Below are 27,835 nucleotides of genomic sequence, written 5' to 3'. Positions count from 1 at the left end.
TATTGTAAGACACTGTTGTTTGCACATCTGTTGTGTGGCTCTTTGCACTGATAAGGTTTTTTTTTGCCACCCCTGATCTAACACAACACAAACTTAGAACTTGGATGCAGACAGCCATCTAGAGAAAACTTGCCAGAAAAAGAAGCAAAAAAGCGGCTGTGTTGTGCTGTGTGTGTGTGTGTGTGTGTGTGTGTGCATCATGAGTCATACTGAACGACAATCTCACTGAATAGTTACTGATGTCGACAGCACGGCTTTAAGCTCCCTAATTATTAAAAAGCAAAAGAAACTGAACTGGTTTTAATTTTCTTGGAGCCTATCTTCTCCAACCTTTTCATTAAACCAAATTAAATCCAGAAAAAGAAATAAGAATTTGGTAATGACTCATATATCAATTTGAATAATTCATCTCTCTCTATGTAAGCGACAGGGATTGAATTTAATTACAGTGACAAAAGCAACTTGCTGGAAAAGAGCGTGAGAAACGCTATCAAGCAGAAATTCAAAAACTTGGATTTTGCACATGGCACATGCACATGCTGTAAAAATTTTATTTATGTAAATAGGCATAGTTATGCTTTAGAAATGTGAATTGTCTGTGTGTTTGTATCTGTTATGGAAACTTGGTATCAGTGTCCCAGTGAATTAAATGAGGACAAGAATCCAGTTGCGTTTTTGATCCTTTCTGTCCATGAAATGTTACTGAGACTTTACCTTCTACAGCATAGCACAGCTTACATAGAGTACTTAAGGATGTCGCTTTGTGTTGCTTTATTTCTCTTATATTGTTGCATTTTGGACCTTTAATTCCATCACTGTGGTAAGACTAAATAAAGTCATTTCGACAATTACATCACATTACATTCTCAAAGTGATCCTCATGACAATTACATTCTCAACGTGATCTTCAGAGAACACAGACTTTTTTTCACTCTGACGTTCACTCAGGTTTGTCGACGGTGGAGTGGCTGGCTGCCTTATGTCCCAGGGTGCCCTCATGTCTGTGTTAGCTTCTGGCTCTCCCTTTTAGTTATGCTGTCATAGCTAGTCTTGCCGGAGTCCCTGCTTGCGCTCTGCATGCAAAGTACATTGTCCTTAACTATTACGGGACAAGAGCTTACCTAATAATCTCTTCCTTTCTCTCCATCTCTCTCTCTCCCTCACTCTCTGTCGAGCTACACATGCTACTTCTGAGATGCCAGTGATGCCAGTGATCCTGACCCCTTCTGCTCCTCCTCGCTGCCTGACCCATCCTGATGCCCTACTTCTGGTTGGAGTTCTCATCGGTTGAGTTCACTCGCTGCTGCTGGGGGTGGCCCCATATGGACTGCCTGAAGAACTGTTTGGATTGCTGGGGATGGTGCCACCTGGGGGCTGTGGAGATGGCTTGGGGATCACATATGGGGATCTGTACTGTAATGGCTTGGGACTGAGATTGCTGTAGTGGCTTTGGGGCTGCAGTTGCCACGAGCAGCTTCGTACTCAGGACTCCATCAGTGGACAGTGGATAGATTTTAACCAGCCGGACTTCTTGCAAAAACTGTGATGAATTTATTGGTTGCACAATTGCACTATTTGTCCATATAGTACACAATAATAGAAGGGATTTATTTATAATCGCACTATCCGTTGCACCCAGATGAGGATGGGTTCCCTTATGAGCCAGGTTCCTCTCAAGGTTTCTTCCTCATATCATCTCGGGGAGTTTTTCCTTGCCACCGTCGCCACTGGCTTGCTCATTAGGGATAAATTCACAGTGATAAATTCAAATATTTACAATATATTTTTGTGAATCCATTTATTTCTGTAAAGCTGCTTTGTGACAATGTCCATTGTTAAAAGCGCTATACAAATAAAATTGAATTGAACTGAATTGAATTTTTTGCCTCAACTCAGTATCAGATATTCTGTGTCTGTTGTATACCTACAACAAGCGTCAGAATCTTGAACGTTTAATCTGATTGGCTATCCACACTGTATATATGCACTTTTGTAAAACTGTATCTGAAGGTAATCTTTTTTTAACTCAAAGAGATTTTCAGAGTAAGATATAGTCTCTGCATTAGAAAAGGTTACAGCACCATCTTCAAAAGTTATTAGTGTGTTTTGTCTGACAACATGGTTGTCCACTGTCAATCAAAAAGCCTTTTCCTGAGAAAGTAGCCTGGCTCTTGAGACTAGAAGTTACTTTGAAATCAATTATGCTTTAGTCAGAATCTTTGGATGGGGACCTTTTAAGGGAAGAGTACCATTAAAACTAATATAAACATCGGGCCAGTCAAAAAGAAGAGAAGAAAAACAACTCTAAGAGACAAAGATATTAAATAAGAAACTTAAGATTTGTAAAGCCTGAGCTGTAAATTGCAAGGAGTGAACTGAAAACTCATGGCACAAAATGGAACTTGAGAAGAAAAATGTACATGGTGTCTAGAAAGCCCTTCAGTTTTGCTGTTTGTTATGTTTTGTAACCATACAGTGTGATGGATGCTCTTCTTCCAGGACTGCTGCTTGTTCCTTGATTTGTGTATTTGCACAAAAGTGTATATGAATATGTTGGCTTCAAATATATTAAATAGAAGTCACTTCTATCTATGACTATCCACACGGGAGCTTGGGTAACGACTGAAAGCAGGTAAGGGTGGCTTCACATTTGTCATGCCACAGTGCCTGTAAGAAAAACCTCACCTTTACCTTCATAATAATTCCTGCAAGTGCCTTCTATTAATCAGTTGTAGCTGGGAAAAATGAAGTACTAACTAGAAGAGAGAAAGAACTCAAGAAGACTTGTGGGGCAAAATCTTCATAATAACATTTGTGCTGTGAGGATTATTGACATGCGTATGAAAAGGATTATTTTAAAATATTGGTTTAATTGGTTGAAGCCTAAGGGTAGTTGTTAGGGCCACTGATTATTTTCCAACACAGTCCAAAGTGTTTTATTCCTATTATACCACAACAATTTGCTAACAATTGCCTTTTTTAAATTAAAGAAAAACATATCATACTTTTTCCACTTATAGTTACATTTAATGTTGTGGAATGTCCACAACACAAGTTATTTCGTGTTATCACTGTTACAGCAGCTATAAATAGTCATCCTCTCACCAGCATCTCTTTTTCACTCTCTATCCTGAAGTTACTGTAATAGATGAAAAGGCAGTTACAGCTTTACTTCTGACCATTACAGACACTGCAAGCTCCATCCAAAAAGGCAAAATAAACATTTCCTCTCAGAATACTTTATTATATCAACAATTACACACAGATTTTTAATTAATTTTTATACAACAGTTAGTTTAGGTCCACTAATTTGATTGGACAAGCAGCATTCCAAGAGTGCTGATGTTTAGTGTAAAAGCACAGCTACATTTCACTGTTCGTATCACTCCGCTTGTCCATGTTTGCTACATAAAATTCAAATTCTAGCAATAGTTCATTACACTGAAACTGTTACTCTGCTTACTACGGGCTGTCAGTCAGGCTGTGCGTTGCATGGCAACAAGCAATGCTCTATCCAGCTGTGGCTTTTTTGGGAACTATTTTCTTTGACAGGGAAAAAATAAACAAAGTATTTGGCCATATTGTGTCTGAAAAGTCAGTTACTCAATATTAAATTCATGTTTGTAGAATTGTTGTATAAAACCAATATCACACTCGCAATCACGCTGCTGTACTGAATACATACATATACATATGCACTCAATATATTCAGTAGAACAGCACTTGCAATATTGCTTAAATGTGGTGCTTCCACCATATAACTCCCTGAGTAATAGTGACATGATGACATATTAGAACAAGTGCATTAATATAAAACTAATCAACACATTCTGACCAATCAGAATAGAAAATTCAACAGTTCTGTGGTATAAAATATTTATGTAAAACATTGAAGTTATAGAAATTATTCGGAGGTAGTTGGAAATGAAGCTCTAAATCTGTACACGTTGTACTTTAAGAGCTGGGACTACTTTTTAGAAGGAAGAATTTATGGCTACGCATTAGGATTTGTGTAATTTTTATCATACGGATGCCACAGAATGGCAGAAGGTACCAGAATTATTTTTTGGTGTTCAAAACTTAAAATGTCATAAAAACAACTTTGGTAAAACATTCACATCCTAAGACCCTTAATGTTAGAGTGTAATGGTTATAGATTTGAATTTGTGTTATATTGTGTATTTTACATAAATGAGTTTTCAGTAAACTGATCTTCTGCATTTTGCTGTGCAAAGAAATGTCAAACTTCATGTCTGTGAAAATTGCACAAAAGATACAGATGTGGACGATAAAGATTTGGTTGAAAAATGCTGGAGCATTTCTTTAGCTCATGAGAACAAAAACTGTTCCAACATTTCTGCCTATTGAAATGGAAAAGCAGCTGTATTGTGACATTTATATGATTACTATAGTGTGGAATAGTAATATTTAAATTTCAGTTCATCTGTATATTATTTGTATAGCACTTAACAACATACTTAACATTGTCACATAGCGGGTTTACAGAAATCTGGATTTCGATCTGAATTCCTAATGAGTAACATGCCCCTCAAGTGATCGGATCACAAGTGGTCAGTCGTGATGGATAGCCATTCACACCTGTCCTTTTCATGCATCTCAATTGTGATTGCATTTTGTGACTAGAGAAGGTTTTTTTTGCCAAATCTGCCAAAAACATGATATTACTTCAAAACCAGCTACAACACCTCAAAGGCTTAGAGGAAAAGATTACATAAGGGACACTACATCAGTATGCTGCACACAAATCAGTGCAGAAAATGTCTGATACAGAACAACAAGACTCAGTCAGCTGCAACATAGGGAGCATATTTTCACAACATATTAGATCTTCATATGGGTTTGCAGTTTGCACACAGCCATTTCCTTATGCCAAAGGGGAGGGATTTGAAAGGCTTTGTCATCCTTGGACCACAATGTTGTGATCCACCACAGATTGCATGCAGGTATGCTTCTGCAGCCTGACATGCTCACAAAACAAACTGGCTAGAATAGTCCAAAATACACACAGCCTGTTCCAGTGGATGGAGGAAGCTAACCTTATTTCATCAGTGCAAATTGTTGGAAAGCCTTTCTTTGGGTTTTTCGAGCCAATGTCCCTTAAGTACTGCACTGAATGAGTGATTCTTCAACCAACAGATGTTCAGATATTTGTGTCTCCTGTAGATTCTCTCGAGCTTTTCACACATTCCAGAGTTCTGCTTTGACATAACACATACAGAATGCTGTTAAATGGTTACATGGATGAATGAGCATTTCCAGTTCTCTTACTTGGTTCATGTCTCCAGGAACTCATCTGTAAAGCAGATGGTAGAAAAACAATACGCTTTAGAAAAAAAACAAAAAAAAAAACCCTGATGTTTGAATGATACAGATTTAGTCTTGTCCCCCAATCAGAGACAGAACAGCTGCATGAGCCAAAAGAAAAAGACTGAAAAGGCTATGAATATGTGAATATATTTTGTGTATTTGTTGGATGTATTACTGATTTCTAAGCAGCACAACAATAATAAAAATATATATAACTAGACATTAAGAAGTTAATTTTATTTTTCGAAAATGTTCCATGTTGGACTAAAAGCAGCGTGATGACCTCAAACTGTTAACTGCCTGACCTTTCCCTCTGAAAACTCTGGATTTAACTTGTCTGAAACTTCTGTGCTGGGTATTTTCTCCTGGGGCAGACACAAGAGGCTCATTAGTACATGATACATTCTTCTTTCAGCAACAGATGGTTAAAACCCAAACAGGATTTGCTTTTAGTCCTTTGATATGAACTGTCCCAAATGTATGATTTCACAACATTCTGGAGATGATGTGAAAATGGCCTCTGGACGTAGGTAGTACAGTGCATGAATATATTACTACATATTAACAACATGCAATTACATGTAAAATTTTGCAAGGCTCATGCAATTCCATGCTGTGGACATTCTGAACTGAAGCTACTCATTGCACAGTGCTGGCAAAAAGACATTTAGGACAGCACTGGTGCAAATGGTGCGCTCTCCCAAAGATCATTGTTTTTTGTCTTTGTCAATATTCATTATAATGAACTATGCCATTGGTTTAGCTCTGTGATACTGTGTTTAATATGTGATACTGTGTTGGTATATCACCTGGTGGACCACGGTCTGGATGTGGGCCCAGCAAAGTATTTATGAAGAGCACTCAAAAATACTGAAGCAGAACAATCAATGTATGACAAAACTGCCCACAGCTCAGTGACTCTTGTTTTTTAATCATGAACCATTGCAGCTACTGTAGCTGAAATTGTGTTGCGGCATTTATGTAAATTATTTAGCTGAAGGTGGCTCATTAGGGAAGATATTTCACAGACTTTCAGAGATTTACCCTCCCTTGCCTAATTAGTGAATTGACAATGTGGCTTGTTAAAAAAAAAAGGCAATGACAAAAACAGAATGCTTCAACTTCAAAACAAATGTCTTGTCTGTTCAGAGTACATGGCACTAGTCAAAAGTACTAACTCGAAGCCCCAGTGCATTAAAAAAAATCATAAAATAACCATAACAGGTAACTGTTGTCACCATTCTGGCATGTCATTTGCTTATCTGGACGAATTATTAGAAGAAATGTTCGAAAAAATGAAGAAGAAATGTTAGAAAAGAATGAAGGCAGTCTGATAAGCAACTATAAATAATTGTAGTCTAAGCTGAAATTCAATTTCTACAATATCTCTCAAGGAGATTATAAATGTAGGTGTAAACTGGACATTTTTCTGTGTGGTGTGATTAATGTAAGTAGGAAGAGACGTTATAAATAAAACACGAAAGTTTACCTGTACACTTTTATTAAGGTTTCAATGCACCAGAGCACTGTAATAGCAGAAAGATCTTTCCAAAATGATGAAGAATCTGTGCTCCGGTGCTGATCGCAAATGTCATCTCAGGAGACTTTGGTGTGTGTCTGGTCAACAGAGATGGCAGCATCCCAGTCTCAGCTTTAACGCTGAAAAATGGACAAGTGAAAGCTAAAACCGCCAATTACAGCAAACTAACTTTCTGCAGACTTCACTCTGGCTGAAAGCACCAGCAGGTTTTAACAGCTTCTTTTATTTCCACGTTCAATTTAGCAACAGAGTCAATATGCATTTTTGCATGCTGTTTTTCTGAGCCATATGGTTGAGCCATTCATTTAATAAACAATACCTATCACCCCAGCACTTTGAATGAAAGCCCGAAGCTTTTTAATTTCATATAAGTAGGCCAAATTGTCCTCCTCTCAAGAATGAAAATCAGTTTTTAGAAATAAGCCGACTTACTTCCCAATTACCGCTGTGGAGCTGCTTCTATACAAAGCCATCTGAGAAAATGCAAAGTAGGAAAGCATTTTTCCTCATCACAGCTAGAAAATATTTGAAGTAAATGCACGGCAATGAAATAACGAAGATAAGGGATTAACTTGTGCTTCAGAAGAATGATAATGCTCCATATAGGAGAGCAGAAAGCACAATAGTATACATGAGTATCTCATAGACAACAGGTCATGTCTGCTGTGATGCTATCTTGTACTTGTTTATTTTCGGTGACTTTAACCCTCACCCCATGAAATGAGCTGTCGATCACACCGCTTTCATCCATTTTTAATATTTTTTTCTTATCACTGTTGGCTTCTTTCTATACCCATGTAAAGTGGAAAGCAAAGAACCAAATAAGTGGATTGTTGTATCCAAATCTATTTTCATGATACTAGGCTTTTCAATTTCACATCCGAATGAAAACCTTCAACAGTGTCTAGGCAAGTAGTTAATCCCCAACAGTCTTAATTAAGACAGATCAAGAATGCATCAGTGCTAATTAAGACCAATATGAAAGAGTGTTCCCCAGACACTGAGCTCCCTAGCTTTGTAGTTTTAACACATTGTTAGCTTTCTTTGTTTAGCGAGGCTCATCTCTCACACTGACCCACACTGCCATCAAGCCAGTAATGTGTGCTTTTATATCACCAAGTGACACATGTCACAGCCCCAGAATAAAAGGACAGTCTAACAGCAGGACTGAGGAAATCAATGTCCAGCCTTGGACCGCATGGAATGCAGCTCTGCTGCTGAAGAAAATAGCTGCATAGTCGTACTTATTTGCCTAACTTAATTTCTACTTACCTACTGTTATTATTCACTGTCACATAATTTAAACAAAGTCTTCTCAATTAATACCCCCAGACATCCTTAAGGTAAGACACTACATGTGATAGGTATTATATACCATATTTTTCTTGACAAATGATCTGAAATGTTTAATCCATCATCTCTTTTTTTTATATTTTAGGAATGACTGTTTTACTTTTCATTGAAATGTCACTACTTCAGACTCTTTGGCTGAGCTCTTTGGAAGATCACCAAGGCAAATCCATTGGGCTGAGTTACAAAGCAGACAAAAGCTTTGGAAAGATGGAGCTGTATAAAAAAAATAACAATAAAGCACAAGCTTGTGTCGAGATGCTTCATGTCAAGCTGCTGTTGATGTAAAAACATGCACTATAAATCAGCTGACTGGGATTCCTCAACTCAACAACTGCATGTCTAGCATGAGTTACAATAAATCAAGAGGTTCTAGTTTACGTGCCTCTTACTCACTAAAAGAAGGTTGATGTGAATTACTTGAAGAAATATTTTAAACTTGACATACAGTATATCAACTCAAAGTCTTTTTCTTGCTCTGCTTCATTCTCTTTCTTCCTGTCTTTTTCTGTTCCTTGATGGACTATAGTAGATATATCTTCCCTGCCATTGTTTCGCATGTTTGTCAAAGATCTTTATCTTAATTAGTCTCGAAAATAGCAATGTGGTGTCTGCAATCACCGGCCTGTAGGGGAAAAATGCACTCTATTGGCACTTACAGCTCTTGATGAATGACTTCCAATTATACTTTTCCAAACCAGGCTCCTCATCCAGTAAAACAGGAGCTCCAGACAGTAGTGATAGTTATCAATGCTGACCTGGTTTCCTAGTGCCACTGTAAAAGCAGCTTGAGGTTGGTGTTGTAAAAGAAAGCAAGAGAAAGTGCAAACACACAACATGGCAACCATAGTTCTAAATGGAGAATGAACAAAAGAAGGAAAGTCTCAAGCATGCTTATTTAGCCAACTGGACATACAGATAAGCTGAGAGACTCCAATGAGCTCAGGAAAACTGTCTAATCATAAGATGGTATGCAGAGTTATAGTAACTGGAATTATTTTAACTGATGTTGGGCTTAATAGTCATGACTAACCCAGCACTGCTGAATTCTCAAAGTTGACTGGTTAGAATGTGTTCATATACTATATAACAGCAGCTCCGAAAGTATTACCAGCTGTAATTCAAATCACAGGTTTATATCGATGCACTCGTTCTAATACAGTTATTATTTCTATAGTAACAATTCATTCACAGGGACTATGGCAGATGTACCACATAATCTAAGACTAAAAATAAATGGATTTAAAAAAACGTGCTGTTATTTCCCAAAAGTGAGCAAAAACCAGAAGCTTTCTGTAAGGAGTCTCAGACGTCAGTGTGTTGTAACAGTCAATAAATTTACAGCCACAAAAAAGCCTTTAACACAGAGGTCTTTTCAGGTTCTCTGTAACTTGTGTTTTTTGTGTATCATTAACAACAGAGAGAAAAAACAGACCACTGGTGAGGGAATGAAGAAGGAACTAACTTGTCTCACAGACATTCCACAACATTAAACATGACCAAAAACAGTCAAAATATTATGTGTCATTCATTAATATATTAACAGTTGTAATTGTTGGCAAATTGCTGGGGTATAAGTGGAGTACATGGGATGTGCTGTTATGGATAAGTATTCAACTTTGGGCTGATAACAGATAACACACAACCCTGTCATTGATTATTTTCCTATAACAGCACACCCTGCCATGTTTATTTCTTACAAAGACTATACACTTCAGCAAACTTGTGGCCGTGGTCATCACGCCATGTGACTTGTGGCATTCATCTGAGCTGATTAGGAAGCAATTAACTTGAGCCTCAAATCCTCAAAGAACAGATGTTTTTAGTTACAGTGTTAACAGAAACCTAGACATTTAAATGTAATGAGGATGTAATGTGGATGGAACATAACGTGACAGAAAATTTAGAACCTTTCACAGTAAACCACAGACCTGATAATAGATTTAGCACCAGGGGAGGAAAATACTTGAGTAATTGTACTTGTTACATTAGCTAGCAAGTTAAGTTTTTTAAATGAGCTTGTTACATTAACTATTTGTTTTCATTGCTAATGTGCCTAAGCATTCATTCTAACAGGGTGATTAAACATTAGCTAACCAGCAAGCCAAATTCCAGGTTTTTCAAGGTTTGAGTTAGAAGAATATTTTCCTCATCACTGATTGTTTTACGGACTAGCTAGTCATGCATGATCAAACATGATGAATTTGTGGTTAGCTATTTTCAACAGCTCTACTTACTTTTTTTTTTACTCTGGAATACTGGAGTACGGAGTATGTGAGTTTAAATGTAGACACTTTTTGAGTTTAAACGTAGACACCTTTTGACTTTCAGTCAAATAGATATTTGGCTCCATATTTGAGTAAGATTTTGACACAGTACACATACTTTTACTTAAGTACTTCTTATTTAAGTAACTACTTCTTCCATCCCTGTGTACACAAGTCATCCTGCAGCTCTAATCACAAAACAAGTCAGTCAGACGTCACTGTTATTTATACTGTTATTTTATAGTACCTTGTGCAAATTACGAGAAACAGAATTTGTTGTCTAAATTTATCATTGTATGAAAATAGCAATGTTATTGAATTTTGGTGAAAAAGAAAGACAAAGAAGAACAGAGGAAAAATACCATGGACGAGTGAGCATGGAGAAAGTAAGGAATAAGAAAATTGAGACGAAAGTGGAGTTCGTCATGACAATTTCAATACTCACTTTAGAAATAGTTTTGGATATATAAGCCAAGATCAATAAATATTCTGCATATGTACAACATGGAAGACACTAAATCACTTCAACTGGAAAAAATTCAGCTGGTTACATGAGCTACATAAACAACATAATTAGGCAGACTCAGAATCAATCCTGTCTCCTTTTCTGCTGACAGATGAACCGGGAGAATTATTCTGCAGACCCATATTTCAGCAGAAAGAAAGACTCAGAAGACACAAGAAGAGAATAGAGAAAAATACAGATGCTCACTGACTAGTCCTCAAAGGCAGTAAAAGGCTAAGGCATGCTGGTTTGAAACCAAAGACACTGCCTTAGGTTCAGTATTTCCCTTGGCCTTGCCTCAAGTGTTGGGAGAGAACTGAATGTTTTCATGAGCAGAAGGCACAAATGGTCATTTTCTATTGTTGTTACATCAGTGTCCAGTCTAGAAACATGGCATTATTTGTGAGAAGGAGACCCTGAGGCAGGATGGTACTGAGATATGAGTTTGCCGCTAGTGTTCGTAATCAGGATTATTTTTTTGTAATCAGGTTTTCATGGACCTGTGGGTAAGAAAGGATTGCTGTAATTCAGGTGGGGCATCCCGGCTCAGGGAGGAAACAATCCTATCCACTCATTCATCATATGAAACAATGTGTACAGGGCTGACGTCTTGGAAAATTCACCACCCTGTCTGGCTTTGTTTTGGCAGAACATCAGTCAGAACACCTCATATCAACCCAACTGAACACCTCTGGGGATCTTTTTACATCATGAAATGGGGAATGGAATACAAAAGATAATTAGAGGTATTTAATAAGTATGAGAAGTTCTTGTGTTCTGAACCTCATTAAAGCTCCAGTAGCCACGTAGTTAAAAAACAGTAAGTCTGGAATGTAAATCTGGACCTGTCTTCTCATTCTAGAGGTTTAAGGGGCTAAAGTGTTACAGCAGCTCAACCCCTCATACCGAATATCCTGTCACTGTACGTGACTTATAATTCTACTATCCGGTGTCACCCAGACGAGGATGGGTTGCCTTTTGGGTCTTGTTCCTCTGAAGGTTTCTTTCTCATGTTGTCTTAGGGAATTTTTCTTTTCACTGTCACCTCTGGCTTGTTCATTATGGATCTAAACCTATATCTGGATTTCTGCAAAGCTGCTTTGTGACAATGTCTTTTGTTAAAAGCACTATACAAATAAAATTGAATCGAAAACATTATGATGTGTTTCTTACTATGACATAATGCAATGTAGCATTACAGAACCCAGACTGCATCAGGGGAGCTATTCTAGCCTTGGCTGAACTGCTCTTCCCACCCTTTTCAATAGAATGGAAAAGTCAGTCTTGGTCTGTCCAATGTCAACAATTAATGGAGGAAATCCAACACTACTCTACTACGCTAGCATTGACCTTAATCAGGCCAAACAATAAGGAGAGACCAGGACAAGCTGTGACATTACTGAACTATTTATCACAAGCAAGGAACCAATACACATAGACACAATGACTTATATGTATTGAGGTAAAAGCATATGTTTCTCATTGTGTGTGTTTTTTGTTGAGGGACAGTGCTATTGCGTGCCATGCTGATGGATATAACGGATGAGGTTGAGGCCTGCATAGGTTTTTTTTTTATCACTTTCATAGCTCTGAAGAGAGATAGTTTACTATTTATATAACTGCTCAAGTGCATCCTAAATACAGTATGAGGTCACAAGTAGACCTAATTTACTGAACAAGAGTTGGACGGGGGGGAAAAGCTTGTGCAAATGGACAAGCCATGTGCCACTCTAAAAGCACAACATGTAAGAGAAAACCACGCTAAAAGTAAGAAAATAAATAAAAACTTTCCTTAACTGATTCTGTCACCTTTATGGTTCTCTAATCAGCCTTTTAATGCCACACATTACTGTATCTGTCTGCGGAAGCAGCAAATTGACTCAAATTGACCGCAGACCACAAAAGCACTATGATGACAGATAATGGGGAAAAAGTACTGATTTGCTGCATTTATATGAAACAGAAAGAAAACGCTTGCAAAATGTTATCCCAAGCACACATTTTAATTAAAAATTTAAATCTGGGCATGGTTTGTCCCAAAATATAAGTTTGGTGGTAAGAACTGTCTGAATTAAAATTGCCTTTCAACATGGAATACGCTCACATGTATGTGTGGCAGCCTGGGAAAAACCTTCACACAATCAGCTTTTGACATTTTCAAATACATACACTGTTTAAAACTACATGCCTGGACTGAAATATGTATCTCTTTGAAATAAGTTTCTCTTTGCAGATGTCCCAACCCCCCAAGAGTGAAAGGGAGAATTTAAATTTGCATTTAAAGATTTAGTTCTGACATTCTGACAGCTAGTATCTGATTACAAACTCAACTGATCAGGCTTATGTTCGTTTCTCTATGACACATAGCAATCTAGCAACTTCATGATAACCTGACATTCACCGTGTGAGGAAATCGTATTTAGTTAGCAAGGCTTTGGATATCTTTAGGCAAACTGATTGCTTTTACCACTGAGTTTGTAAAACTGACCCCTTCCCAACATTACTGCATTTTCAAATCAAAGAAAGAAAGCCTTGGTAAGATTATAAGGTAAATAAAAATATTTCCAAATAATTGTAGTGAAAATGTGTTACATAAATGTGTCCAAGAATGTTATAGGCAGTTACGCTTAATTTTGGCCAAAACATGATTTTTTTATTGAAAAAAAAATAATAATTGACCACGTCGTCAACCAACAGGTTTTCCCAGACTGCCACACATACAATATTTCCTATTCTTTCGTCATGTGATATTCATTTGAAATTGCGTTTTCAGTTTTGAGCTCTTTTGAGGATAACATGGACTGAAACTGTTTCGTCACACCTAAACGCATACGTTTGCACTGTTGAATTGTACTAGATGTCAAGCCTCACAGTGGATCGTCTTTAGCACGGCAGTTCATAAAGCATGAAACAGCACTGGTTATAATATGAAACAAAGAACCTCAGAAAAACCCCACAAATTCAAGACATGTTTCCAATCAGTGCATACATGTACAATGATGAACACCAAGGCTAAGCTATGGAACATGCGTTATCAGCATGAAAAATAGCTCTCTCTTCTCCCTGCCATCTGACATGGGAGGAAAAACTACCTGTTAAAAGCCCCAAGTGTTCCTATTCTGAGAGAGTGGCTTATGTTGAGCTGTGTCCAACTGGCACTCAACAAGATAAGTAATTCCTCTGCTTATCTAGCTGGACAACATGCACCAGGAAGACACCACTCAACACAGACCTGGGGTCATTTTCTCTAAAATAAGAAAATTATAACATTAATCAAATCTTAATAGACAAGGAATGTAATGATGATCTTCAGTGAGTGTGTATGAGATAAGTTCCACATGCATCGGGGAAAGGAGGTGGTGTCTCATTGCTCTAAGAGGTCTTCACACAATTATATGACCTTTTCATCCCAACGAGATGAATGGCTGCACAGCTTAAATGCTTAAATAATGAAAAGGTTGTATCAGAGTGAGTGAAATGCCAAATATAAATTAAAACCAGAAGGCTGATTGAATCATTAGACTAAGCCAGTTTTGAAAGCTATGCTTATATTATGTAGCACATTTTGTGAAGGAAGTAAATGTGAAAATGCTGTAGCACTTCATAATGAAAAGTGATCTGGGGCGTACAGATAATGACATTCCATGACATTTCCATTCTTGGCATCATTTGCCTGGTATGAACATCGAAATACACCTTGCCCCACATGCACTCATGATTTATACACAGGTGCAATCACACGTGTTTAGACTAGCAGATGTGATGAGTACTGCCTAGTTAATGCCAATCAGCAATCAGAATGCATTATATAAATTCTCAACTTCTTGATGTTGTAGACACTTGTTCATTATAAACAGTGATTAAATGAGATTAAGGGGTAGTCCACACTAACAGAGGTAATTGTGAAAAGCTATTTTTATGTTCTGTGCCACAATACAGTAGAATTGTCCAATAGAAACCAATAGAAAACAGCATGATGGCCATGTGTACTGGGCGTCTGACCCATGACCTTCAATCATTTTTGCCATTTTCATTTGTTTTGACAAAATAAACATAAAACATGCCTTCTTGCAGGCACCAGCATAATTTGTGTCCTATACAAAGCAGAATATGCAGAAAACAGCATCACAGTAAGTTCCACCATCCTTGAATTGTGGTGTTCATATGACAATCATCCCTTACTTTTCCACTTTGGAGAGCTGATTTCTGAAGATGTGTTTTTGGTGTTTGAAAACACTACTTAGTGTGGATAGAAAAGCAAAATGAATTTACCCATGTTAGTGTGGTCTAGGCATTAAGGAGGTGTGTACTCACTCTCACTGGTTTTTGTAATGGAACTGAGTGTGTTGTCTTTCTCTTCCCTTTCTTCCTTCTCTTCTTCTTCCACCTCCTCTGCAACTTCAAATAGACTCTGTGACTGTTTATTTAGAAGCTGTCCATCCTCTTCCTTCACTCTCAAGAGCGACTGGCTGGTTGGGCTGAATATCACAGGAGGAATCGTATACAGCTCTGGTTTTATCTTTGGTTTGGTTTCGTGATCTTCTAAAGGTCTGTCAGGTGCTGCTGAAGATGCATAGTCACTGCTTGAGATGCTTTGGGAACTGGTAAAAGTGTATTTTTCCTGTTCGTCAACCATTTTATCCTTCTCATGATTGTTGTCACTCTCTGTGACATTATGTAATGAGATTCTTTGCTCTTTTACGTTCATCTCTTCTTTTTGTGTGCTGTAAAATTCCCTTGTTTCTGGTGTGCTATGGTAAACTTGAACTGGTGAAAAACTGCCTCCAGTAGTCTGCCATGTTGTTGTCATCTGTGTCTCCTCTGTAGTTTGAGGCATAGTTGGAACTACAGTTACTGGAGAGTCAGTGACTATTTCACTGTATGTGGTGTCTTCATATGAATCAAACTCATTACTGTCAGTGGTTTCTTTATAGATCTTTTCTGACGCCTTCCTCAGGCTGTCTCTGTCACTCTCCTCAAGAACCTCTGTGTTGCTGTTGTCTTTATAGGGGCCTAAACTCTCATTTACAGTGGTGTCTCTGTAAACAGAGAATTGTTCTTCATGTGTGGTATCTCTATAGCTGGGGACTTTCTCTTTGTTTGCACTAACTTTAGGAATGTTAATTTGTGCTCCTCTAGTATTGTCTTCAGAAACTTCTGAAGTGTCTTTCGTAGAGTTCACTTTATGGCGACTATATTTTGCCCCATCTGTCCTCTCTTCACGTAAGGTTGCTGCTTCATGAACACCAAATCTCTCTTTAAGCTCCTGCTTGGTTCCCCTGGCTTGGTGAGAGGGACTGTTTTCCAGACCAGAAACTGAGGTAATGTAGGATTCCGCTGGAGAGGCTAGGTCATGCCGAGGTTGCTTTGAGGAATCTATAGTAGGATAGTCATAGTCCTCCTCCTCCTCCTCCTCTTCTTCATCCATGGCACTTGGGGTTGGTTTGAATGGAGACAGACTGTCATGGAATGACTGTGGAAAAGGTTTGGAGAAGGGATTCCTTGAGCCTTGATGGTTGAAAAGATTTTGGATTTTATTCTGATGTCTCCATGGTGTGCTTTCCCCTGTGGTAGTTGCAAGCATGGGTTTATGGACTTGCCTTGGATCACAGTCTGGGATCAGGGAACACATTAAGTTCCCGCCATTATTGGGGCAGTGGCAGACTTGGCAGGCTTGGTCCATGCGGAATGAATGGCCAGCCTCATACTTCTGCTCCTCATACACGCAGCCTATCCGCTCACACTGAATACACCCATCCGCTGGCTCCGACACTTCAATGCAGTTAGCGGGAAGCTCAGGACATGGAATAAAATGGCAACTGATCCGCCCGCCGCCCTGTGGACAAGAGCACTCTGTACTTCCAAAGTCCACAAAATAAGATTCTCCCTCGGGAACCCGGCCAGATCTGAAGCCAGCATTAATACAGTCATAGTACTGGTAGCCCTCACATGTGCAGCCAGTTTGTAGACAAGTGGCACAACAGGCACCATTTTCCAAAACTTCCTCAATACAGTTGTTAAGAAGTGGACACTCCACTCCAGTACAGTCTTTCTGGCAGAGACTTTCACTCGCACAGAGCAAAAGCAGCAAAAACAACACCCTCATTATGGCAAAGCGGGCTGCCAGTTATTCAGATATGAAGTTATATTAGTTTTAGTATAGTAAACAAAGCTGGGTACTGGTTTCTCCAATCCTGCACAATATGAAACAAGCTTGTCTCTCGTCTCTTGAACTGTCAGCGGTCAGTGAAACCTGGAAAAAAGTGTTTGAGATGTAGGGTGAGAAAGGGAAGGCATATTAGAGAGTGTGCTGCAGATTTCCTTTGGACCTTCTTCAATTAGCATGAAGTCACTGGCTTCATAATCAGCCTCAGTCTCTTAAGTTCAAATCTAGATCAGCGAACATGAGTAATTGTTCAAGCAAATGGTCCCACAGTCATTAAGCTTCATGCATAAGATTAAGTTAAAGGCTATTTCATACCAATCAGGTATAAGTCCTAGTTCTGTAATATTATTAATATATTTTCTGTTTGTGGTTAGTTAGGTTAGTCAATTCTAAACACAACTGTAATTTTCTATAGAGCACATTGTATGAAAGAACTTTGGGTCCTAGACTTTTTAAACAATAGCAAAAACATTCGTTCATTAATCACTAAATATATTTTATTTGTGAACAACCTGATATTTAAATATCAATATACAATATTTAAACTGACATTTAAAGAAAAGTAGTTTAGATCAACATCAAAAATGCATCAATTCTAGAAAAATTATTAAAGCAAAACTTTAACCTCTAATACAAAATACTCACTAAACTTATTCTTTTTTGGAGCACATTTTAAACCCATGTCTGCAACTGAAAATAACCACCAGCATCAAAATTTGAAATCCTTTACTTCATGTTTTTCACCTATAGCACCCTACGGGGTTCTTTGGAGAGATCTATGTAGAATCGTATAACAGAGGGTTTCCCTTTCAAAAAGCTTCTATGCGGAACCCTATAGAGAGTTACAACTGTTAAATGTTTAAGAAAACTCAGAGGAACCCTTATATATAATAGTATAGAATGTTTTTTCCTGCATGGACAATACGTGGGTCACATGGGAAGTGGGTCACATGGGAAGTTCGCTGATGAGATGTTATATGAGTTTAATGTAATAAAAACACTTTTACAAAATAATTCAACAGTGCCAATTTTTCTGGAATAATGTCAGGTATGGCAAGTGAAGCTTTTGACCATCACTGAAAATGCAAAGAAAGCTTTCGCCAGTGTTTGGTTAAGTTGCTTTTGTATGGAGCAGCTCTGCCCTGAGACTCATCTGGGGAACAGATTCTATTTTTTCTGGAGACTTTTCAAGCCCTAAGGATCCGAACTTTCAGATTTCTGTCCAGATGCAGAAAAAACAGTTTCAGAGTTCCCAAAGCAATGCATTAGAACTAAGAGTCTGGACTACCAAATAGTTTATCCAAAGACATTAGGCATGAAAGGGTGAGCTTTCTGCAGCAGAATGATGTACGTCTGTACACACTAACTTGTGCTCATCTGGGTGAATTATGTTAAGCATAACATGAATTACTCATAAAGGCATGAAAAAGATGTCACATTATGCACCAGCTACATTTTTGCTACAACATGATGCATGTGCAACATTAATAGCAGTGACAAAATAAAAATTGCTAAATACTAAAGTGATTTAAGTCTTGCCTAGCCTACACCAACAGATATTTTCTTAACATTTTCTTAAGAATTTTAAATACTCAGCATGCACGGACACTTTCTAACCAAGTCAATGCTGCACTGAGATTGCATTGTGTGCAATGGCAATGTGTGCAATAGCAATGTGTGTGAGTTACGTGTGAAAGAATGGATGTTTATTGTGATTTTTTAATATATATTCTTTTTTTTCTGTAATTTTAACACAACAAACTCTTGAATCCTCACAAACTCATTCATAACTCTCACTGATAAAAGTGAGAAACTTCCAAAGGGACACTGATGCGTTCATTTATCCCTTATCCAAATGTGTCCTTAAAGCATGCAAACAGAAGAGACTCAACAGACAAAAGTTTTTACCTACCTAGAGAAGTGTGTGGAGAGGGAGCTCGCGCGCTGCCGGTCTCGTGCCAAAGTTCCGAATAGCGAGTTGATGTGTGTGCAGAGCTCCAGCTTCCACACAGCTGCGCTCCACGACCCCGCTAACTAACTCGGAGGGGAGGGACACAAGTTAAAGACTGTTCCCTACAATACCTCTCTAGCCAAGAAAAAGAAGTTAAGTCATGCTTGTCATAAGTCATCCTGAGCTGAAATACCGCAGGCGGTTTTATCACATGCTAACATGTTAGCAGAGGGGTCTCACAGACGCGTCGTTTTACTTTTCCCTCAACACATCTTCAGTGTTTGATAAAAGTACAAAACAATACTTACTGTAAGTGGAATAAAACCAGTCTATTAAAGCTGAGCCATTTAATTCTAAACGCCTAAGTCTTGCCAGGTTAAAGCAAGCCCAAAACCAGCTTAAAATACCCCCTTTAAAGTCTAACGCTATGACTACCATTGTCTTAAAGCTTGTGACATTTGAAGTAATGTTACATTTTTATCCACTGACACAGTATAGGATAATATGGCAGTCTGGGAAAAATCAGTTTTGGAAAACAGTGTGAACAAAATTGATTTTTTTTTTCTGCCAATAAAACAAACACAATGGCAAATACACTCAATTTGCCTAAAGATGTCTAATTTTGCCTGCTAAGTCTAATTTTCTCATGATTTGATCAAGTTGTTGGATATCTACATTCATTTCAATTCAACTGTATTTGTATAGCACTTTTAACAATGGACAAAGCAGCTATAAAGAAATAAATACATTCAGGATATAAATTTCTAAATGTCTGAATTTATCCCTAATGAGGAACCCAGAGGTGACGGTAAGGCAAGGGAAGCCAGAGGCAAGGAAAAACTATCTGAGATGACATAAGGAAGAAAACTGGCAAGGAACCAGACTTAAAAGGGAACCCATCCTCAACTGGGTGATAACGATTATGAATAAATCCCTTCTATAACTATGTTCTACATGTAAAAATAGTGCAGTTGTGTAACCAGGAAATTGATTACAATTTTGACATGAAGTCTGTTTTGTTTGAAATTATGCATTATCCACTGATGGGGACCTGAGTGCAAAACTGCTCGCGGCAACCGCAGCCCCGAGCCACCACAGCAATCGCTGTCCCAAGCCATCACAGTACAACTCCCCATATGAACCACAGTCCAAAGCCATCTCCACGGTCCCCAAGCAGCACCATCCCCAGCAATCCCAATGATCTTCAGGCCGTCCATGTGGGGCCACCCGCAGCAGCAGCGAGCAATCTCCAACCGATGAGAACTCCAACCAGCTACAAATAGCTACATGCCATAGTGAAGCAGATATAAGCGTAATCGATTCAGTTTATAATCAGATACCGGCTGTCAAAATGTCTGTGATGCATGATGTCATCATCAAAACAGAAAAAATACACTTACACACACTCTACAAACTTTGATTGAAGACAAAGTTTTAAGTACAGTGCCTTGCAAAAGTATTCAGCCTCCTTTAAAATGATCAGAATTGTCAGGTTTACAAATGGCACTTACACAGATTGCTCCAGCCAGTATTTTTATTGCAAAAAAGCTACTTGCCTAAGTATTCATCCCCTTCAGATTAGTACTTGGAAGAACCACCTTTTGCTGCAATAACAACCTGTTGGGGTAAGTCCCTACCAACTTTTCTCACTGTTTGGGAGGGATTTTCACCCATTCTTTATGGGTTTGGCCTCTGTTGAACATTCACTTTTTTATTTTAACCACTCCTGTTTTTCTTTGGCCTTGTGATGTCCTGCTGAAAGGTGAAGTTTCTCCAAAGCTTTAGGGTTTTTGTTAAGTAGAATGAAGCAGGATCTCTCATTGTTCCTCTTTCTGCTGCTCCCATTAGGGGTCACCACCGCGGATCATTATTCCGCGTATTTGATTTGGCACAGTTTTTACATCAGATGCCCTTCCTGACGTGACCCTCCCCAATTTTATCCAGGCTTGGGACCGGCACTGAGAGTGCACTGTTGCACTCGACTCCAGTGGCTGGGGTTAGTTCCCTAGCCAGGAATCGAACCCGGGCCGCAGCAGTGATAGCGCTGTGGCCTAACCACTAGTCCTCCAGGGACCCAAGCAGGATCTCTTGTAATACCTCCCTGTATTTTGCTTCATCCATAGTTCTCCATTCAATTTTGACAAGAGCATGATGCTGCCACCACCATTTTTCACTGTAGGGATGGTGTTAATTGACTGTTTTAGGTTTGCACCACATATAGCAATTTGAGACTTGTCTGGAACAAATATCTTGATCCTGGTCACACCAAAAAACAACTCCTTTTCTTGAGCAACAGTTTCTTTCTGGCCAATTTCCCACATAGTCCTCAATTATGCAGAAACGGTTGCCTGGTGCACCTTCACTCCAGTCTCAGCCACTGTACTCTCTAACTCCTTCAGAGTGACTGTTGGCCTCACTGTGGCTTCCCTCACCAGTCTCTGTCTTGTTTTTGCTTGGAGTTTTGTGGGACGGCCTTGTGTGGGTAGTGCTTGGGAGATGTGATGCAGCTACCACCTCCTCACTATTGATCCAACAGTGCTTACTGGCATGTCCAATCTCTTAGATATAATTTTACATCCCATTCCTAAGTTATAAAAATTCTATGACCTTATGTTAACTCCCATAGCTCCTTACTCTTCATTTTCATTCCTTTCCTTCAGACTGACAGTCTCTTCAATGACAGTGCAAGTTAGGTGTTTTTTTATTTTCAGAAAAGGGAATCTGTTTTAATTTTAGACAGGTAAAGGCCAATTATAAATCAGTTGTGTCCTCTTTAAGATAGTATCTTTCATTTGGAGCTTCTGGAACCTGGGGGGTTTGAATACTTATGCAAGTAGCATTTTTCAGTTTTTGAAATACTTGCTGACGAATAACTAATTTTGACTTTGAAAATGCACTGTAAGAGAACATGAATTTTCAGTAAAAATACTGACTGGAAGAATAAGTGTATTTATCATTTGTTACTCAGGCAACTCTGTTATATATACAAATAGAGACAAAACACACACATTCAATTCCAAAAGTAGCACAATTCCATTGAAGGCCTGTGAACATAGCAACACTGCCTCTAAAGCAATTCACCTTGTAAATAGACACCACAATAAACTAAACTTGTTGTTTTCTTAGGAACTTTCACATCATCTGCCTCTTGGGTGTGAGGGTTATAACCTTGTCTAAACAAATGCCTTGTGCTCTTCAGAATTACTTACTGAAGCCATTGTAAGCCTGCAATGCTGCTTTCTCCCAAGTGCGCCTCACATTTCCAGGAAACACACAAAGATCTTTCTTTTGCTGTTGTTGCTGTAATAAATTTTTGAAAGATAATTTTGCCCAAAATGTCTTCCACATTTCCAGCATAGATGCTCTGACATGCTCTCCAGTCGTACTGCGCTATGTAATTAGCAATTCAATACTTTTATTTGAATAAAGAGGTTGCACACCTAGCTAATTATATAAACTCAAAAATCAGTGTAAACATTGTTATGTCCTGGAATCATGTTACTTCTTGCATAGACAAAAAAACTTCAATCACACCAGCACTTTCTGGATCATGATGGCACATCATCAAACTATTGTGTTGTGTGCATACATGTCTTTGGGATGGGAAAGAGATTTGGATGAAGGATGTGGGATTAATCTGAGAAGAATTGCCAACATCAATTACAATGCCTGTGTTGTGGGGAATTTGAGCTCCAGTCTCTTCAAAGTGGTGCTCACAACCTCACAGAAGAATGTTCTTCCTTCATTTATGCTCTGGATTGAGTGAGACTTGCACTCACACAGAAGAATGTTAACTAAAAAAAATGACATTAATTTAACCTTTATCCATCCATTTGATTGTATGTGATGATTTGCCTGTATAAGAACATTTAAACCTGTCTTGTGTTAGAGATTCGAGTTGTGTTTTGTGTGTCTGTGTGTCTGTGCGCATAAATTCTAAGACAGAAATTATTTAATTCAGAGAAGTCCACATTTACTTCTGCCATGAGCTAAGTTCCAGACATTTCACATAGGGACAATGAAGAAACAGTGTTTCTATGGAAAAGAACTCCATAAGACTCAAAATGTTTCGAAATGCCTTCTAGTTCCAATATGTACAAGGCACACAACAGCACAAATCATTTTCATCACACTTCCTGGAGATTGTTTATCTTAATAAGCATAGTCTCATGCTAATACATGATTGTACTTTCAGGACCTGTTGGCATATCCAGACATACCTCACTGTTTTAACTACATGCCTTTCGTATTTATTTCTCTTAATCCTAAATGAATTTTTTTGAAGTTGTTTATCAGATGATCAAGTATTTGAATGGTGAAATTGTGTCTTGGGCAAGTGACCTAGATTCTGACTCTTACGTTAAATGAGGCTTATCTAATGACGTGGCTTCAGCAATCCAGAGCAGGCTGGCTGCCACAAAGACAAATGAACATTACTGTGATCCTTGTAATTTGTGTTTCTCTGCTAAATCTAAACTCTGCCTTTCCAGCAGACTATGTATTTGGCACATATGCAGAAGAAACAAGCAGTCTTCTAAATTCATTTAGATGTCCTTCTTTGATTTGCACAACTGAAGTAAGGACAAATTCTTAACTCAAGTGCAAGCCATAATGTGGAATTCATTATGCAACACTGACAAAACTCTAAAGGTGTTGACAAGAGATGTGTGCCAGACGTGAGATAATATATTCATTAGCAACTTTCGGTGGAAATGCATTAACAAACAGCAAGTTTGTGGGTTGTTGTTAGGTAACTAAACCACGCACATAGTTGTGAGATCAGCGCTGATGGGGCTAGGAGTGTGCATGCCGGGACGTCTCCTTGCATAATGCTGTCAGGCATGCTCACAGGCGAAAAGGTGAGATTTGTGGAATCCCAGTGTGATCTGGGGAAAGGGGAGTTATCCTGCACAGAATGTCTTTTGAAGAAGAGGGAAGAGACGGGGTCATATGGGAGTTTTGAGCTGTGGCTCTGCAGTGAACAAAACTCATATAATGTGGGGGCAAATATGAGTCACATAAGGATGAGGCTTATAGCACTCACATTAAATCTTCCAGTGGACACAATTCAACTTTTGTTCAGTCTCTAAGAAAATATGTCATTTTAGGCAACGCTATATCCTTACCATACGCTGGCTTTTCCTGCTTGTGCCCATTTCCCCATTTGTGGGTCAATGCCATTTATTCTGCATTTTAGTTTTACAAATAGAGCACTTTGCCATTATGTTTGATTCAAATACCACTGCTAAGCCTGGGTAATCCATCTCTAATACTATTCTAGAGAGCATAAAAGACCATTAAAAGAAAACCTGAAAGTAATTGCACTTGACGGAGCAATATTAGATGCAATTTGGCCATGAATTAGAATCGATTACAAAGAAAAAAAACTAGTCTTGATATTTACTCTGAAATGTTCAATACATCACCTGTAGTGAGATCAACAGCTAAGAGATTGACAAACTTCATGGGGTGTGTTGGTGTGTTTCCAGGCATATGATTCTAATCAACATGAAAATCTTTCTGAGTCACTTGAAACACCCAGTATGCTAATTGTACCAAGTTGGTTGGTTCTATTATTAAATCCACGTGCTGAAAAACTCAATATCTGTAACTCATTTTCATTAGCTAAATGTTGTCTATAGTTTTGTCTTTTGCTAGTGCCTGGTGATGAGGTTATTCCACAACTAAAACAGACTTGCTTAGGGGAATTTGCAGGTCTCCAAATGTGGTAAAATGTGGTAAAAAAAGACACGTCACCAATTACAGGGGAAAAACTGTTGTGAAGGCATTTTTGTTTTTGCTGGTATGATTTCAAATCATTTATTCATTCATCTTCAGTAACCACTTTAAAAGCCACCATGAACATACACAATCACACAACAGCCAATGTTTGGGTGGTGAGAGGAAATCAGAGAACCTGGAGGAAACCCAATGGAAAGGGGGAGAACATGCAAAAGTCCCCACAGGCTGTAACCTGAGCTCAGGATCATTCCAGGGAACCTGGAGCTGTGAGGCAGCAATGCTACTATAACCCCATCCTCAGGGCAGGAACGTTCACTTAATGGTGTAATAAGGATGAAAATGATCACATGCTATGGCTTTCACAAGTCACCAGATCTCAATCCAATCTATGAGAGATTTTGGTCTGGTGTGTTAGACAGTGCTTTCCACGGCCTTCATCAAAACACCACTGGAAGGAATATCTTTTTGGAAGAATAGTGTTTCATCCCTCCAATACAGTTCCAGAGACTTGTAGACTCTTTGCCAATGTACACTGAAGCTGTTGTCTTTTCTGGTAGCTTGTAGGTTTTTCATTTAATTTGTCACCTGTCTCTATTGTCTGTACTCACTGTTCTTAGGAATGCAGTGGATCCTTTTTTTTATACAAAAAGATTAAATACTGTACAAGTCCAGAAAGTTACATAACGTTATGTTTCCTCTTGATGTCACACGTTACCTGTCAGATGGCCGTCAAGTGGGATGTCTTACTAATAAGTCCAGCACTGTTGGATGACATGGTGTGGGAAAAAAGCAAGAATTTCCAGAATGAGAGGAAGTGGGTGCAGCAGTAGGGTATGGAATATCCATCAAGTGCTCCATCAATCGCGGCAGGCAGTCTGATCTAATCTGTTGCAAATGTGTCGTCACATCTCTATGACAATAGACGCAGGAAACAGGAAGGGGCTCAGATTTACATACAATCAGATCTTTTTTGATATGCGCACGCTGTATTTAACTGTTCAAATATAACACTCATTTTGAAGAAACTCAGTTTTCCACTCAAGATTGTCTCATTAACTGCACTTATTGAATTATGTGCCAACTTATACATATTATTGTGCATGGAAAAATAATGTAATACATATTATTGTGCATGGAAAAATAATAAAACAGAGATGGGCCTATCTCTGAGCAACCAGTAAACCTTGCTGAGTGACTAAGTGATAGGCTATGGATATAAAAAGTAAGCACTTTAGCAATAATATATAGAAAATGGTCAACATAATTTTTTACTTTTAGAGGTGTAATGTTGGGCTGGGCTTGAGCTGGGCTTGAGTTTGCTTTCTCAAAGATCTGTCAACAAACAGAGAGACAACTCCAGAGATGCCTTTGCAAACATATATGAATTGTAAATGTTAAGGAGCCCAGTGCACACGATTGTCTACATATATATCCCAGCTTCGCTTCCACTGGCTCCCTCCAGTCTGTCAACTGTGATGATCAGAACAAGAGAAGCTATCTGTGTTCATCTGCCAATGGTGGGAAATGCACTTGCCAAGAAACTCAATCTGTCTTAGTCATTCAATTACCACTAATAAGCACAATCAACCAGTACCAGACAGATGAAATTAGTTTCAGTGGAAACTGTGGGTCTTTCAGATGGCTGTTGTCATATGTCATACATGCAAACTGTCAGCCTTGTTTTCATACTTAAGTCTGTTCTTTCCCATATCCCAAGTATACTTTGGTTCTCTAGCTAAACGCACAGTACATTATAGAGAATTTGGTGTCAGTAAACTTTCTACTCAGTTGACTTCATTATTCATATATTGCTTTTTAGGCACAAAGCAGCCTTACAGAAATCTGAGTCCAGATCTCTAATAAACAAGCCAAGAGTAACAGTAGCAAGGAAACTGGCATGAGGAAGAAACCTTAAAAGGGGAAATGGGAAGAAATTTATTCACATGGGATCCATGTGGGAATACACACTGGTGTTCATACCAACGTGTTCATTCCATAATTTTCATGCATAATGTCCCTCTTCACTACCTGCCCCCATGGTCATTTCCCTACAGAGATAGTACTTTCTTTAGACCATAGGTTACAGGATAAAAATGGTACATTAAACAGATCATTACAGTAACAGCTGATTTATGTGATTTCCCTGAAAATAATTAAATGAAGGCAGTGCGAGTAGTGCAAGAACATAGATCACAGGTAATTACAGAGCAGACAGAAGAAGCAGTTACATTGATCTAGAACTACTGATATGATCAGTACATTCATCGGATTTTTAAGGCTGCATGACAGCTTTTAGATTTTTTTCTAATTATCCCTTAACCCTCAAATGCCTTATGAGTGCAGACTTCAATTAAACCTTCAGTGGCAGTTTTAAGGGATAGCTGTAAAGTCCCTGAAAGAAGCCCTATACTAGGTAAAGTGATTAAGTCAAAATTTCTCTCTAAGATGAGGTGGGTGATGATGCCCTGGGGCTTGAGGAGGAATGGGATAAAGGCTGTTTTGGAAGCACTTCAGCCTTTGTTCTTCTCTGTTGGTATTTTGACTAACGGTGATATAGTGAAACACTTTATGCAAAGGGATGAATTCTCAACTAAATTTGTCATGGTCTGTTCACTTAAACAGCTTTTGATTTCATGAAATATTCATTCCTTACCTGCAGGCTCTCAGCATGGCATGATGCTTTGGACTGGAATAGTGTATGTGTGTGTGTGTGTGTGTGTGTGTGTGAGAGAGAGAGCGAGAGAGAGAGAGACAGAGACAGAGATATCATGCAACTGTTCTTACTGGCTTTTTGTAAGGATGCTTGATGGAACGTATTGTGTTCATTACTCATTGCAGTTCCTGTTGATGAACATGGTCATTGCACATGGAGCCAAAATAGCTGCATTTTTCTTTAATATGTACCCAAATGTTGAGTTTCCATTGAAAAGGCAACACTCTAGGCTTGCTATTACATATTGAAAGTGATCAGAGGCCAGATGGAAGT

The 27,835-nt window shown here is 38.5% G+C and overlaps 1 protein-coding gene across 5 annotated transcripts in view; it reads right to left on the bottom strand.

Annotated features, from left to right (window-relative positions):
• The window catches only part of fbln2 (fibulin 2), a 62,976-nt gene extending 43,698 nt beyond the window's left edge, over window positions 1-19,278 (bottom strand). For 2 of the 5 annotated variants that reach the window (XM_053227040.1, XM_034314330.2), the window contains exons 1-2: window positions 19,069-19,270; window positions 15,305-17,243 (exon numbers count right to left, since the gene is read on the bottom strand). In XM_053227040.1, coding sequence (XP_053083015.1) covers window positions 15,305-17,096 — 1,792 coding nt within the window. In that variant the 5' untranslated portion in view covers window positions 17,097-17,243; window positions 19,069-19,270. Of the gene's footprint in view, window positions 1-15,304; window positions 17,244-19,068 lie in introns of all 5 variants that reach the window. The other 3 variants (XM_053227044.1, XM_053227041.1, XM_053227043.1) reach the window with 3 other exon arrangements.
• Between the last annotated feature and the right edge of the window lie 8,557 nt (window positions 19,279-27,835).

Source organism: Pangasianodon hypophthalmus, chromosome 20 (assembly GCF_027358585.1).
Source record: "Pangasianodon hypophthalmus isolate fPanHyp1 chromosome 20, fPanHyp1.pri, whole genome shotgun sequence".
NCBI classification, from domain to species: Eukaryota; Metazoa; Chordata; class Actinopteri; order Siluriformes; family Pangasiidae; genus Pangasianodon; species Pangasianodon hypophthalmus.
This window is presented reverse-complemented; position numbering and strand designations above follow the sequence as displayed.